Source organism: Camelus dromedarius, chromosome 17, assembly GCF_036321535.1.
Source record: "Camelus dromedarius isolate mCamDro1 chromosome 17, mCamDro1.pat, whole genome shotgun sequence".
Classification (NCBI taxonomy): Eukaryota; Metazoa; Chordata; class Mammalia; order Artiodactyla; family Camelidae; genus Camelus; species Camelus dromedarius.
In genome coordinates, this window is record NC_087452.1 from 41,236,263 (window position 1) to 41,248,925 (window position 12,663).

General features: G+C 50.5%; 1 protein-coding gene across 1 annotated transcript in view; it reads left to right on the top strand.

Annotated features, from left to right (window-relative positions):
* Positions 1-12,663, top strand: part of SCN5A (sodium voltage-gated channel alpha subunit 5) — a 100,476-nt gene that overhangs the window by 70,796 nt on the left and 17,017 nt on the right. The window contains exons 17-20 of the mRNA XM_031469975.2: positions 2,368-2,808; positions 4,193-4,354; positions 6,942-7,062; positions 7,984-8,138. Of these exons, the coding sequence (XP_031325835.2) occupies positions 2,368-2,808; positions 4,193-4,354; positions 6,942-7,062; positions 7,984-8,138 (879 nt within the window). The remainder of the gene's footprint in view (positions 1-2,367; positions 2,809-4,192; positions 4,355-6,941; positions 7,063-7,983; positions 8,139-12,663) is intronic.

Genomic DNA, 12,663 nt, shown 5'->3' on the forward strand with positions numbered 1-12,663 from the left:
ATGCGTGTTTCCTTAAACCAAAGGCAAGTTTCTGAGGCCTGGCACCCCAACCTTACCTTACCCACTGCTTTCACCAGAATTTTCACCCCCAGCTCGCTGACTGGCGTGTCTGAGTCCAGAGCAGGGGCTCAGATCGGGTGTCCAGTGGATGGGGTTATTTGTTTTTTTGTTATTAAGTTGTATGAGCTGTTTATATATTCTGGAAATTAAGCCCTTGTCAGTCTCATCGCTTGCAAATATTTTCTGCCATTCCATAGGTTGTCTTTTTGTTTTGCTTATAGTTTCCTTTGCTGCACAAAAGCTTATGTTTAATTAGGTCTCATTTGTTAATTTTTGCCTTTACTTCTATTGCCTGGGTAGACTGCCCTAGGAGAACATTGCTGAGATTTATGTCAGAGAATGTTTTGTCTATGTTTTCTTCTAAGAGGTTTACTGTGTCTAGTCTTATATTCAAGTCTTTAAGCCATTTTGAGTTTATTTTTGTGCATGGTGTGGGGGAATGTTCTGACTTCATTGACTTACATGCTGCTGTCCAGTTTTCCCAGCACCATTTGCTGAAGAGACTGTCTTTACTCCATTGTATATTCTTGCCTCCTTTGTCAAAGATTAATTGCCCATAAGTCTGTGGGTTTATTTCTGGGCTTTCTATTCTGTTCCATTGATTTATGTGTCTGTTTTTGTGCCAATACCACACTGTTTTGATTACTATAGCTCTAGTATTGTCTGAAGTCTGGGAGAATTCTCTAGCTTTGATTTTTTTTTAATTGAATTACACTCAGTTATAATGTATCAATTTCTGGTGTACAGCAGTGTCCCAGTCATGTATATTCATACATATATTGGTTTTCATACTCTTGTTAAAGGTTGTTACAAGACATTGAATATAGTTCCCTGTGCTATACAGGAGGAATTTGCTTTTTAATCTGTGTTTTATATATAGTGGCTAACATTTGCAAATCTCAAACCCTCAAATTTATCCCTTCCCCCCTCTTTCCCCCAGTAAGGATCTCTAGGTCGATCCATGTTGCTGCACATGGCATTATTTTGTCATGGGGGTTGTTTTTATTACGGGTGATTGCCACATCTTTCCTCTGCAGTGCTGGCTGTTATCCCCTTGATTGGGGGTGTGGTTAGTGTTGTGGTGACCAGAGCATGCCTTGGTTGTTGAGCAAGGCCTCCTTTTGGCCCTGTGGTTGTCACAGCGCTGACAGGCTGGGTCTGCTCCCCTGTCATTGGAATAGAGGCTTCCAGACCAGCTTCTGATCTGCGGTGTGTGGTAGGCAGGATTCAAGAGCTTCCACTGGAAGAGCCACTGAGTGTTCCTCTGCAGGACATGTCCACCGGGGAGTGCCCTCTGTGGTGTTGTCTGTTACTCGTTATGTGGGTTTACGAAGTAGTTTATTGATGCTGCCCTTGTCCCCACCTCAGCCGTGGAAATGTCAGCCACCCGGCCTGGTGTCCCCCAGGTGCTGCGCCCAGAGCCACCTTGCAGATCCACCAACATCAGGTGCTAGGCTCTGCCGTAGTGCGCCACAAGGTCAGGCAGGCCTGCTGCCCCTACCATGCACCAGAACTCCGCTCGTTTGTCTCAGAGACACAGGTCCACAAAGGTGCCAGTGGAGCAGATCTGCCACCTCTGCCTTGGGCTATAATCAAATGTCAGTCATGCCTTGGAAATCGCAGGCCCCCTGGGTATGGATTCAGGTTTCAGCCCTGCCTTTGCCCGGGAGCCGCGCACCAGGGACCGAGCAAGCAGGGGCGATGGCTGTGTCTGAACCCCACCTGTCTTCTTGCTCTTGCACTGACAGGTGCCGAGCAACGCAGCTCTGGGCTGGCGGAGATGGCTGCCGTGGCCGGGCTGCCTCACGCCCCGCTACCCCCACAACACTCACCAGTAGTGGTGCTTTTTATGGGGGTCCCAGGTTGTTCTGCACACACTTGCAGCCTCAGCCTGCACCACACACCACTCCTGAGGCTGCCTCCACGCAGTCAGCCCCAGTCCTCTCCCTGGGCTCGTTCACCACCCACCAGCCCGGCCCACCCCCGCCAGCTCACGTCTCGGGCTGGAGATCGCAGGGACCCCGGTGCTCGTTTCTCTCAGTTCTGTCTGCCACGCGGCTGCTGCTTTCCCCTCCGAGCCTCTGAAGCTCCCTTTTTGACCCCACAGGCTGTGTCTGGGCCCTTGGGAGGAGGAATGAGAATCTGTCTTTCCTTTTACAGCCAAACTCTCTATTCAAGAGTGTGGGGGGTTAGGATGAGCGCCCAGGGTTCGAGCCGTTTGCCTCTGGCAGTCCTTAAGGTCCCCGGGCCTCGGCGCCCCCATTCTGGCCAAGGCTGAGCACCCAGGGCACGGCGTTGTCTCCCCAGGTCCTGAACCTCTTCCTGGCTTTGCTGCTCAGCTCCTTCAGCGCAGACAACCTAACAGCCCCCGACGAGGACGGGGAGTTGAACAACCTCCAGCTGGCCCTGGCCCGCATCCAGCGGGGCCTGCGCTTCATCAAGAGGACCACCTGGGACTTCTGCTGTGGGCTCCTGCAGCGGCGGCCTCAGAAGCCCGCAGCCCTCGCCACCCAGGGCCAGCTGCCCAGCTGCGTGGCCACCTCCAGCCCCCAACCACTCCCAGGGACAGAGAAGGCACCACCGGCCCACAAGGAGACACGGTTTGAGGAAGGCCAGCGGCCCGGCCAGGGCACGCCTGAGGATCCAGAGCCTGTGTGCGTGCCCATCGCTGTGGCCGAGTCAGACATGGATGACCAAGAGGAGGACGAGGAGAACAGTCTGAGCACAGGGGAGGAGTCCAGCAAGCAGGTGAGCCTCCAACCCGACCCTCCTCGTGTATGTAGCACTGTCCAGGGCCCAGGGCTCTGCTGTCCAGGGGCCCCAGCCTCACTCAGAGCAGTTGCGCCAGCAGGAATGGCCTGGAGGTAGAGGACAGGCCATGTCCCAAGAACCAGCCTCATGGAGACCAATTCCCAACCCTCTCTGCCCAGCCCAGGAAGTCATCTCGGAAGGGGCTACTGTCCATCATTCATTCCCTGGCTAGTCACAGGTAGCTAATTGTACAGAAAGGGAAACTGAGGCACAGCAAGAGAGACTTGCTAGGAGTTCCTCATGCATCTAGGGAGAGCCAGAACCTGTGGCCCCCAGCCCCCAACCCTGTTCTCTGTGCCCCCCCCCCCCCCCGCAGGACTAACGGTGGAATGTCTTGGGGAGGGAGGACTGTGGTCTTCTGACCTCCTCACTGCCCCTTCCCCTCCTCCCAGGCCCAGGGCTAATTCTGAGATTTAAAAATAAGCACCCCTAAGATGGCAGGTGTCAGAGACAGCACTATCTTATCTCCCAACCTGTTATTTTTAACACTTAGGACTAACGTCTGAACAAAGAGACAGTACCCCACCCCACCCCCTCATTTTTCTCATGGCCTGAGCCAGGCTCAGATGGCTTCCCCTTAGGTCTTAGGTCAAACAGTGAGGACTGGTTCTCTGTTTCGTTGGGCCCAACCTGGCTGCTTCCTTGGGGCCTGCACTGGGTGGGCCAGGCTGAAAAGAGCAGCTGCTCCCCTGCGTGGAATTTGATCTGAGGCTCCAGGCTCGGTTCCACATCCTCCTGCCCCGCTGTGGTCCCAGAGGCCAGCTTCTGCCCTTTCAGTCAGGCTGTGGGACAGCCATGGTGTCAGTTGGGGGAGGGGGAGCGTCAGCGTTGCCAGGACCACGGCTTCCAATTAGCTCCAGGATGCTCGTGGCACAGGAGTGGAATTCCGGCTGCCCCTCCTTTTCCTCCTCTTCTCCTTCTCTCGAGCCTGTTGGCTCTAGCTCCCTGGGGCCTGAGTGTGTGTGTGTGTGTGCACGCAGGCACAAGCAAGCAAGCTGGGGTGCCATGGGAACTCACGGGGGACGTCAGCATGTCCTTCTGAAGTGGAGATGCCAGCATCTGGGAGCTGCACCCTTCAGGGAGCGCGAGGAGCGGGTGATGTGTGCTGGGCAGGCCAGGACTTTACCTTTTGCCTGGACCTATCAGGAGCCTGCCAGTCACTCATTCAGGATCCCTGAGGGAGGGGTCTTCAGTGAGATGAGGCCCCATGAAGAGGGCAGAAGGCAGTAACCCCACTGCACGGGCAGGGTTTGAAGCAGAGCCAGGGTCCTGGAAACACTCTGGCCTGGCAGCTCATGGGCTGGGGGGGGGGTCTCTTCAGCAGGAATCCCAGCCTGTGTCCTGCGGCCCCGAGGCCCTCCCACAGCCCAGGGCCTGGAGCCAGGTGTCAGAGACCACCTCCTCCAGGGCCGAGGCCAGTGCGGCTCCGGCAGACCTGCGGCAGCAGCGGAGAGCAGGGGCCCGGGCCCCAGGGTGCAGTGAGGTAACGTGCACCTTTGTCCCTGAAGCCGGTGGGGCACTGCCGCTGGGGCTGGAGCCAGGCCTGAGTTTGCTGGAGGGAACCACAGCCGCTGTCGCAGGCAGCGTGGGAGACCCGTGTGCAGAGGGGAGCACGGGCAGCCCTGTCCTGACAGTGGAGGGATGGCGTGGGGCCCAGGGCCATGGGGCCCGCCCAGGACCGAGATGCAGGACTAACCCCAGGCCTCCCTGTGCTCACCCCCTCCTCACATGGTTCCTGTGCTTTGGTCCTGTCGGCAAGTGTTTGTCCTGTGAACGACCTCATCCCAGGGGACACTGGGGAGCTCTGAGAACAAGTTCTTGGCACATGAGCCACCAGCTGCTTCTCACCTGGACAAAAACAGGCCACAAGTGTGAGGCCTGCTGTAGGGGTTTGTTCTGGACATAAAAGTGTTTTAATTTGAATTCACCACCAACATTTAAAACCTAGAGCTTTTGTGTTTTGTTTTTGTTTTTTTTTTTTTTAAATCTGCATTTCTGGCTTCTCTTGAAAAAAAATTATAAGAGCCGCCCCGCTGGAGACAAATGGTAACTGCCTTCTCGACACCGGCCAGAGCGCTCCAGTTTGCCAGACCCCACCTGCCTGACTTCATTCCATCTCCAGCCTGGCCCCCTTTGAGTTTGCATCCCCTGAGCTAACTGGGCAGTGGCACTGCTGACTACCCCCAGCCCCACATCCCACCTCACTGGGAAGATGGAGGCCACGTGTTCAGAGACAGCGCCTGGGGCCCTCATTCTGCAGCCGGACCTCAGAGCTGTGACAGCTCCAGCAGAACATTTCTCCTTCGCCTTGTTCCTCTCATGGGGTGGACCCCCGGGAGGCTTTGTGAGCATGGCCAGTTTGGGCGCACAAGGTCATGGTGGAGACATTGTCCGGACTATGCAGGCCATGCGTCTCCCCTGGAGGGTCTGACACACGAAGGCACGTGGGAAGAGGAAAACCCAAGAGGGGCAGAGCATCATGAACAGAAGGGGCTCCTGGACTAGAATGTTGATCTTTGAATGAGTTTTGTAACTTCTTCACCTCTTGTGGTCAGTTCACCGTGGGACCCGTAAAAGGGAGAGTGAGACAGTCTGGGAGAAAGACCCCCTCATCTCACCTGCAGCGGGATCCTGAGAACTTGTCCCGCATGACAGCCCCACGCACCTAAGGCAGCACCTGTGTCAGGAAAGAAAGCTCATTTGAAGCCCTCTGGCTGTGCCTCACAGCAAATCTGGGAGAAGGGCGTGACCCTCAAAGCCATGGGGACCACGGAGACCCCCAGAGCCACCTTGTACCCAGGAGCACTCTACCATCTCCCGGGAATCCAGTCCTTCCTCATCACAAACCTCAAGGTTAAAGAGGACTTTGAGACCACCTTGAGTCATCAAAGGAAGGGGAAGGAAGCCAGCTTGCCCCAGAGTGGAGCTGGAGCCTGAGCAGCATGAGGTGGCCAACAGCTGGGGGATGTAGACGGGATCCGAAGCAGAGGGAGGCTGCCCTTCCTTCACAGCACCCTCCCCTGCCACATGTGTCATTAGGTGGGTCCCTAAAAGCAGAGCCTCAGCCTGGCTTCCTGTGCACGTGATTCACTGAGGGAGAGCTGTCAGGAGAGACCCGTAAGGAAGCCAGAGACGCAGGATGAGGCAAAAGCAGCAACTCCAGGCGGCGTCTGGCTGGTTTCTAGCCTCAGCTTGGTCTCCTCCGGATCAGTCGGTCACTGGGTGTCAGCTACCCCAGGTTTGGGTTGTAACTCCCAAGCCATTTCCAGGGATAGCAGGTCCCTGACTAAAGACAATTTTCTGGAGAAGGGGTTCAGTGTTAAACAGTGTTCATGGCAACTAGAGATGGGTGTGCTGGCCCAAAGAGGGGGACCGGGCAGAACTACCTCACCCTGTATGCTGGCGCCCACCCGTGAAACATGCGGACACTCATAAGGACACCCACACATACTCTATAATCAGGTTATGCGAGATCAGAGCGGCAGAACCCTGCATGGCCAGGCTGGGAAGGTCCCAGCACCTTCTCGCTCTTGTTCTAGGCTCTGTGCATCACATCAGCCCCCAAATGAATCAGGCGAGAAATGTGGGCTGGGTTGCTGGCCTGTCCTCTGTGTGTCTGACCTTGTGCCTGTGTGCCTGTGACCCTGCCTCTGACTGTTCGGGTGCGGCACGCCTGTTCCCTCTGCATGTGCCCAGCTACCACTGTGTGTCCATGTCCCAGTGTGCGTCCGTGTTGTGCCCCATGTCTGCTTTATTTCCACATAGATGCCTTCCTTATCCCCAGAGTTTTCCCAGAACCCCTTCCCAACCCTGCAGCCCTGCCCTAGACTCCAACAGATCAGAATCACAGACCCAGGAGCCTTGAGTTCTGGCCTCAGCTCATCCCTGACTGGCCCTAGGTGACCTTCATGGCAGGTTCTTCTCCACCTGGGCTTAGATTCCCAAGGTGTACAATGGACACCTCCCCTCAGGGAGCCCCAGGCTCCTCTAGACTCTGGGTCCAAGGCTAGAGGCTGTTGCACGGCCCTCACTCGTGCCCTCGCCCACCTGCCCCGCCGTCCTGCCCACAGATGCCCGAGGACAGTTACTCCGAGGGGAGCACAGCTGACATGACCAACACTGCTGACCTCCTGGAGCAGATCCCCGACCTCGGCGAGGACGTCAAGGATCCAGAGGACTGCTTCACCGAAGGTACTGCCCTGGGTGGCCTTCTGTCCCAGCCTTAGCCCCTCTGAGAGGGGCAGGAGGACCCACAGCTCCTGGGAGCACAGGCCTTGTCAAACCCCACTCTGAGCCCAGTGCCTGCCGTCCCTTCCCCATTCCTCGTGACCCTGGGGCCCTTCCGTCTGCCAGTGACATGAGTCATGGCGAGCCTGTCCGCAACGTGCTGGGCTGGGCAGCTGTGGGTTGGCTGCACCTAGGGCTGGTGGCAGAGTTTTGGGGGTGGTAGTATGACTGCCTGCCCCCACAGCAGCAGGGACTGGGTCCGATTCTCTCTGTCCCCTCAGTCCCTGGCACAGTGCCTGGCACATAGTAGGCCCTCTGTAGATCCTCAAGGTGGGTGTGGCATGTCGCACATTGGTGATTGGCGTCTGGAGCTTTTATGGATCAGTGGTATATTTGGAGGGTTGCTGGCGGTAAAACGAGTTTGCCCTCCATGTAACACGTCACTTGGGTCTGTCAGTGAGGGATCTGCCCTTCCCAAGGCTCAGAAACTGCAAACATGGACAAGGCCCAGGGACAGAGCACCCTAGGGGGATCTGGAACATCCTCCCAGGGGGAGAGTTTCTCAGATGAGCAGAGGGCAAGGTGGAGCCCACCCCAAACCCAGCCCCTGCCCAGACCTGCCAGGCCCTTCATCTACTTACTGGTTATCTGGCTCATCAGGCCTCCCCACGGCATGCCTGCTGAGTGTGGCCCCTGAGGACGACACCTGCAGTCACCCTCTCTCTGCCCGCCACCACAGCCCCGCCCACCACGTCACCAAGTTCAGTACCCATCCTTATAACCTCTTTCAGTCATTCCTTCAACCAGCTAGCTTTTTGCCATCAGATGTGAGCATTCGCAGGCTGTGGGCCGGGCCTGACCCCTTTCCCTCTCCCTCTCTCCCAGGCTGTGTCCGGCGCTGTCCCTGCTGTACTGTGGACACCACACAGTCCCCAGGGAAGGTCTGGTGGAGGCTGCGCAAGACCTGCTACCGCATCGTGGAGCACAGCTGGTTCGAGACCTTCATCATCTTCATGATCCTGCTCAGCAGTGGAGCGCTGGTACCCTCCTGGGGATACAGGGTTGGGCAGGGAGGGATGGAGGAGCAGGGGAGGGTGGAGAAAGGAGGTCTCCAGCTGGAAAGCCGAGTCAGAAACTGGGGCAGGACCTCTGCTGAAAATGCATTCCCCCAGGGCCCCAGATCAGGGATCAACTCACAAACTCTCAACACCTACAGCACACAGGGAGGTCAGAGCAGGAAGGGCTCACAGAGGGCATTTGTCCAGGCCCCCTTGTTCCACAAAGGGAACTGATTTGCCCAGATCACAGCTGCCATAGGTCACAGGTCGCCAGCCACCCACACCCAAGCTCTGGTGACGCACCCATCTGCACACAGCATCAGGTGCTCCGTCAGACTGGTTCAGTGCAGTTAACAATGCTGGTTAATATTACACTGGGAGCTCCACTCATTCTGTGTCTTCTGGGGCGAGGTGCCAAGCGATGTAGTTCACACATTATCACATTTAATCCCCACAACAGCCCTTTGTAAAAACATTAAGTAACTTGCCCAAAGCTCCACCACTCACAAGCAGCAGATGTGCCCTTTGAACCCCGACAGTCAGATTCCAGAGTTTTTTGTCTTGACTTTCCATTTGTTCAATAGCTCTTTTCTAAGCCCTCCTTGTATCTACTAGTCCTGTGAGCCACGGAGAAGCAATAGGAGGAGGAGACGCCGGCTCTGGCTTCAGAGGCCCTCTCCCTGTCTAGTCGAGGAAACCAGATTCAGCTCGAGAGAGTTGAGCAAGAATGGAGTGGATGACGCAGGGTGATGGGAGGCCAAGGGGGACTGGGACAGTCAGGAAGCCTCCCTGGTAGAAGCAGATGGAGATGGAGTTGGACGCTGGAGAGCAGGGAGGTTTGGGGTACACCTGTGGAATCTAAGCCCGGGTGGAGGAGAACCTACCCCATCTCGCTCCCAAGCACTCTGCTCTGACCTCTCAGAGCCCCTTCTGGGAGGAGGTGGAACAGCCCTGGAGAGGGTTGTGGAAAGTTCTGGGGAACAGGGAGAGGGGTGATCAAGAAGGTAGAAGAAACAGACATTTAACTGGCCCAGAGGAAGCAAGCATCTGATTTTGTTGGGGAGCTGAGGCGTTCGTGCGTGAGCACCTAATGAGGAATGCTTTGGGCTCGGGAGAGGGCCACTCGGATCCCAGGCTGTGTGCCTCCAGCCCGTGCTGCCTCCTGTGGGGGAGGCCATAGGGAGGCCCTGTGCTGTCACTGCTAAATCTCTGGGCCTCCCACCCCACCCTGTGCTGCCCTGCCCCGTCCCAGAATGGGCCTAGAGCCATGGCTTGCAGGCTACATGCTGTTTTACCGTTGGCAGCTAGAGCCAAATCTCTGTAGGTTTCAGAGAAGGAGGATTTGACAATATGTTAACGAGTTTTGTTTTTAAACAGCCACAAACAAGGGCAGCCAGAGCCATTTAGTCTAGGCTGTGGAGGAAAAGCTCAGCCTAGCATAAGTGAGGAGGAGTTTTGGCAAGTGAATGGTGACTGTAATCAGGGTAGACAGCCAAGCACTGTTTAAAAAAAAAAACAAAAAACCCACATTAATGATATATTGAGAAAAAGAAATCTTAGTATGCTATTTAAAGTTATAAACTTGTTTAACTGAAAGCAGACTATATCACTTCCAAATTGCTAAAGGGGAAATTTTTTAAGAACACAGAGATTTTTACAGCAAAATATAGGAACAAAGGTAGGAACAAGGAAGCACTGAATCAGGAAACAAAGTAATATGGCAAAGGCAAGATCAAATGTGTTTTAATAATAAATGTAACTGGATAAAATTCGTCTTTTAAAAGAAAAGGACTCTAAATGGGCTGGGAAAAAAACTCTAGCTATATGCTCTCAAATGACAAACCTGAAACTCTGTGACTCAGAAATATTAAAAGTGAAATAATAAGATACAGCAGGCAGATGCAAACAATGACAAAAATCGGAGTGTTTTTGTTTGTTAATGTTAAACAAGGTAAAAGCCTGGAGGGAAAACAAAGAGGGTCCAACCTATAATAAAAATACAACTATTATGAATATATTTGCTTGGGATTTCATAGCACTTACGTAAAACAAAAATAGAAAAAAGTGGTAAGTGTAATAGTACAGTGAGATTTTACCACATTTCTGTTAGTTCTTGACAGAGCAAGTAGAAAGAAGACAAAGAAATCTAAAAATATATTTATAGTTAATAAAGCTGATCTAACCTAATAATAATAAAAATAATAGCTAACACTTAAATAGTACTCACTATGTGCCAGGCCCTGTTGTAAACATTTTACAAATATTAATTCATTCAATTTTTGTAATAACCCTATGAAATAGGTACTATTATTAAGTCTATTTTACAGATAAGGAATCTGCTAGGTGGAGCAAAAATAGAAAGATTAAAAGCAAACCCTTAGAAATGTAAGTCATTTTTTTTTTAATTGAGTTATGGTCAGTTTACATTATCAATTTCCAGGGTAGAGCACAATTTTTCAGTCATACATGAATATACATATATTCATTTTCACATTCTTTTTCACCGTGAGCTACCACACAGTCTTGTATATATTTCCCTGTGCTATACAGTATAAACTTGTTTAACTGTTCTATATATACCTGTCAGTATCTACAAATTTCGATCTCCTACTACTCTGTCGCTTCCCACCCCCCTCCCCCCTGGCAACCATAAATTTGTATTCTATGTCTATGAGTCTGTTTCTGTTTTATATTTAAGTTAATTTGTCTTCTTTTTTTTTTAGAGTCCACATATGAGTGATATCATATGGTATTTTTCTTTCTCTTTCTGGCTTACTTCACTTAGAATGACATTCTCCAGGGACATCCATGTTGCTACAAATGGCATTATGTTGTCATTTTTATGGCTGAATAGTATTCCATTGTATAAATATACCACAACTTCTTTATCCATTTCTTTGTTGATAGACATTTAGGCTGTTTCCATGACTTAGCTATATTGTAAATAGTGCTGCTATGAAAATTGGGGTGCAGGTGTCTTTTTGAATTAGGGTTCCTTCTGGATATGTGCCCAGGAGTGGGATTACTGGGTCATATGGTAAGTCTATCCCTAGTCTTTTGAGGAGTCTCCATACTGTTTTCCACAGTGGCTGCACCAAACTGCATTCCCACTGGCAGTGTAGGAGGGTTCCCTTTTCTCCACAGCCTCTCCAGCGTTTGTCATTTGTGGACTTTTGAATGGTGGCCATTCTGATTGGTGTGAGGTGATACCTCATTGTAGTTTTCATTTGCATTTCTCTGATAATTAGTGATGTTGAGCATTTTTTCATGTGCCTATTGATCATTCGTATTTCTTCCTTAGAGAATTGCTTGTTTAGGTCTTCTGCGCATTTTTGGATTGGGTTGTTTGTTTTTTTCTTATTAAGTCATATGAGCTGCTTATATATTCTGGAGATCAAGCTTTTGTCAATTTCATCTTTTGCAAATATTTTCTCCCATTCTGTAGGTTGTCGTTTTATTTTGCTTATGGTTTCCTTTGCTGTGCAAAAGCTTGTAAGTTTCATTAGGTTCCATTTGTTTATTCTTGCTTTTATTTCCATTTCTTGGGTACATTGCCCTAGGAGAACATTTTTGAGATGTATGTGAGATAATGTTTTCCCTATGTTTTCTTCTAAGAGGTTTCTTGTATCCTGTCTTATGTTTAAGTCTTTGATCCATTCTGAGTTTATTTTTGTGTATGGTGTGAGGGACTGTTCTAGATTCACTGATTTACATGCTGCTGTCCAGTTTTCCCAACAGCATTTGCTGAAGAGACTGTCTTTATTCCATTGTATATTCTTGCCTCCTTTGTCGAAGAGTAATTGACCAAAAAGTTTGTGGGTTCATTTCTGGGCTAAAGTCATTCTTAAACAAACCTTGGATCAAACAGAAAATAGTTTAGTGGTAGGTTCATGGGTGTTCATTATATTAATAAGTAAACAAATAAATAAGATAAAGACACTATTTGTGGACCAAAGATGACAGTGCGTCATAAATCAAAGATGACGACTCAACCAGTTTTGCCCACCTGAAATCTAAAAAATAAGAAAGGAAAAAATAGAGAAAAATACTTTGCAGGGGTAGAAACTAGAAAGTAACAATATTGTTAACACTACATGTGGGGTACGGCCAAGACTGTAATAAGGGTAAAATATATAGGCTTAAATATTTTTATTATTAAGTGTTAAGAATGTAAATTAATCATTTAACTCAAGTAATTAGAAATATAACAAATCCTTAAAGCTAAGGAAGTAATTACTAATATAAAAATATAAATGAATGAATTAGAAAATAAACAGTAAAACGGAAAAAATTCCAAAGCTGATTCCTTGAAAATTTAAATGATCAAATAAACCACTAGCTAATCTAATCTCTTAACCTCTCCAAGAGTGGATTCTTTCATATTCTCAAGGAAGAAAATAATTCCAATGCTATTGTAAAATCTTCTAATGTATAAAAAAATGGAAAATCTGCAAATTATTTTTGTTAAAGTTAAATAGTGCTGATTTTTAAAATTTGAAGTATACCA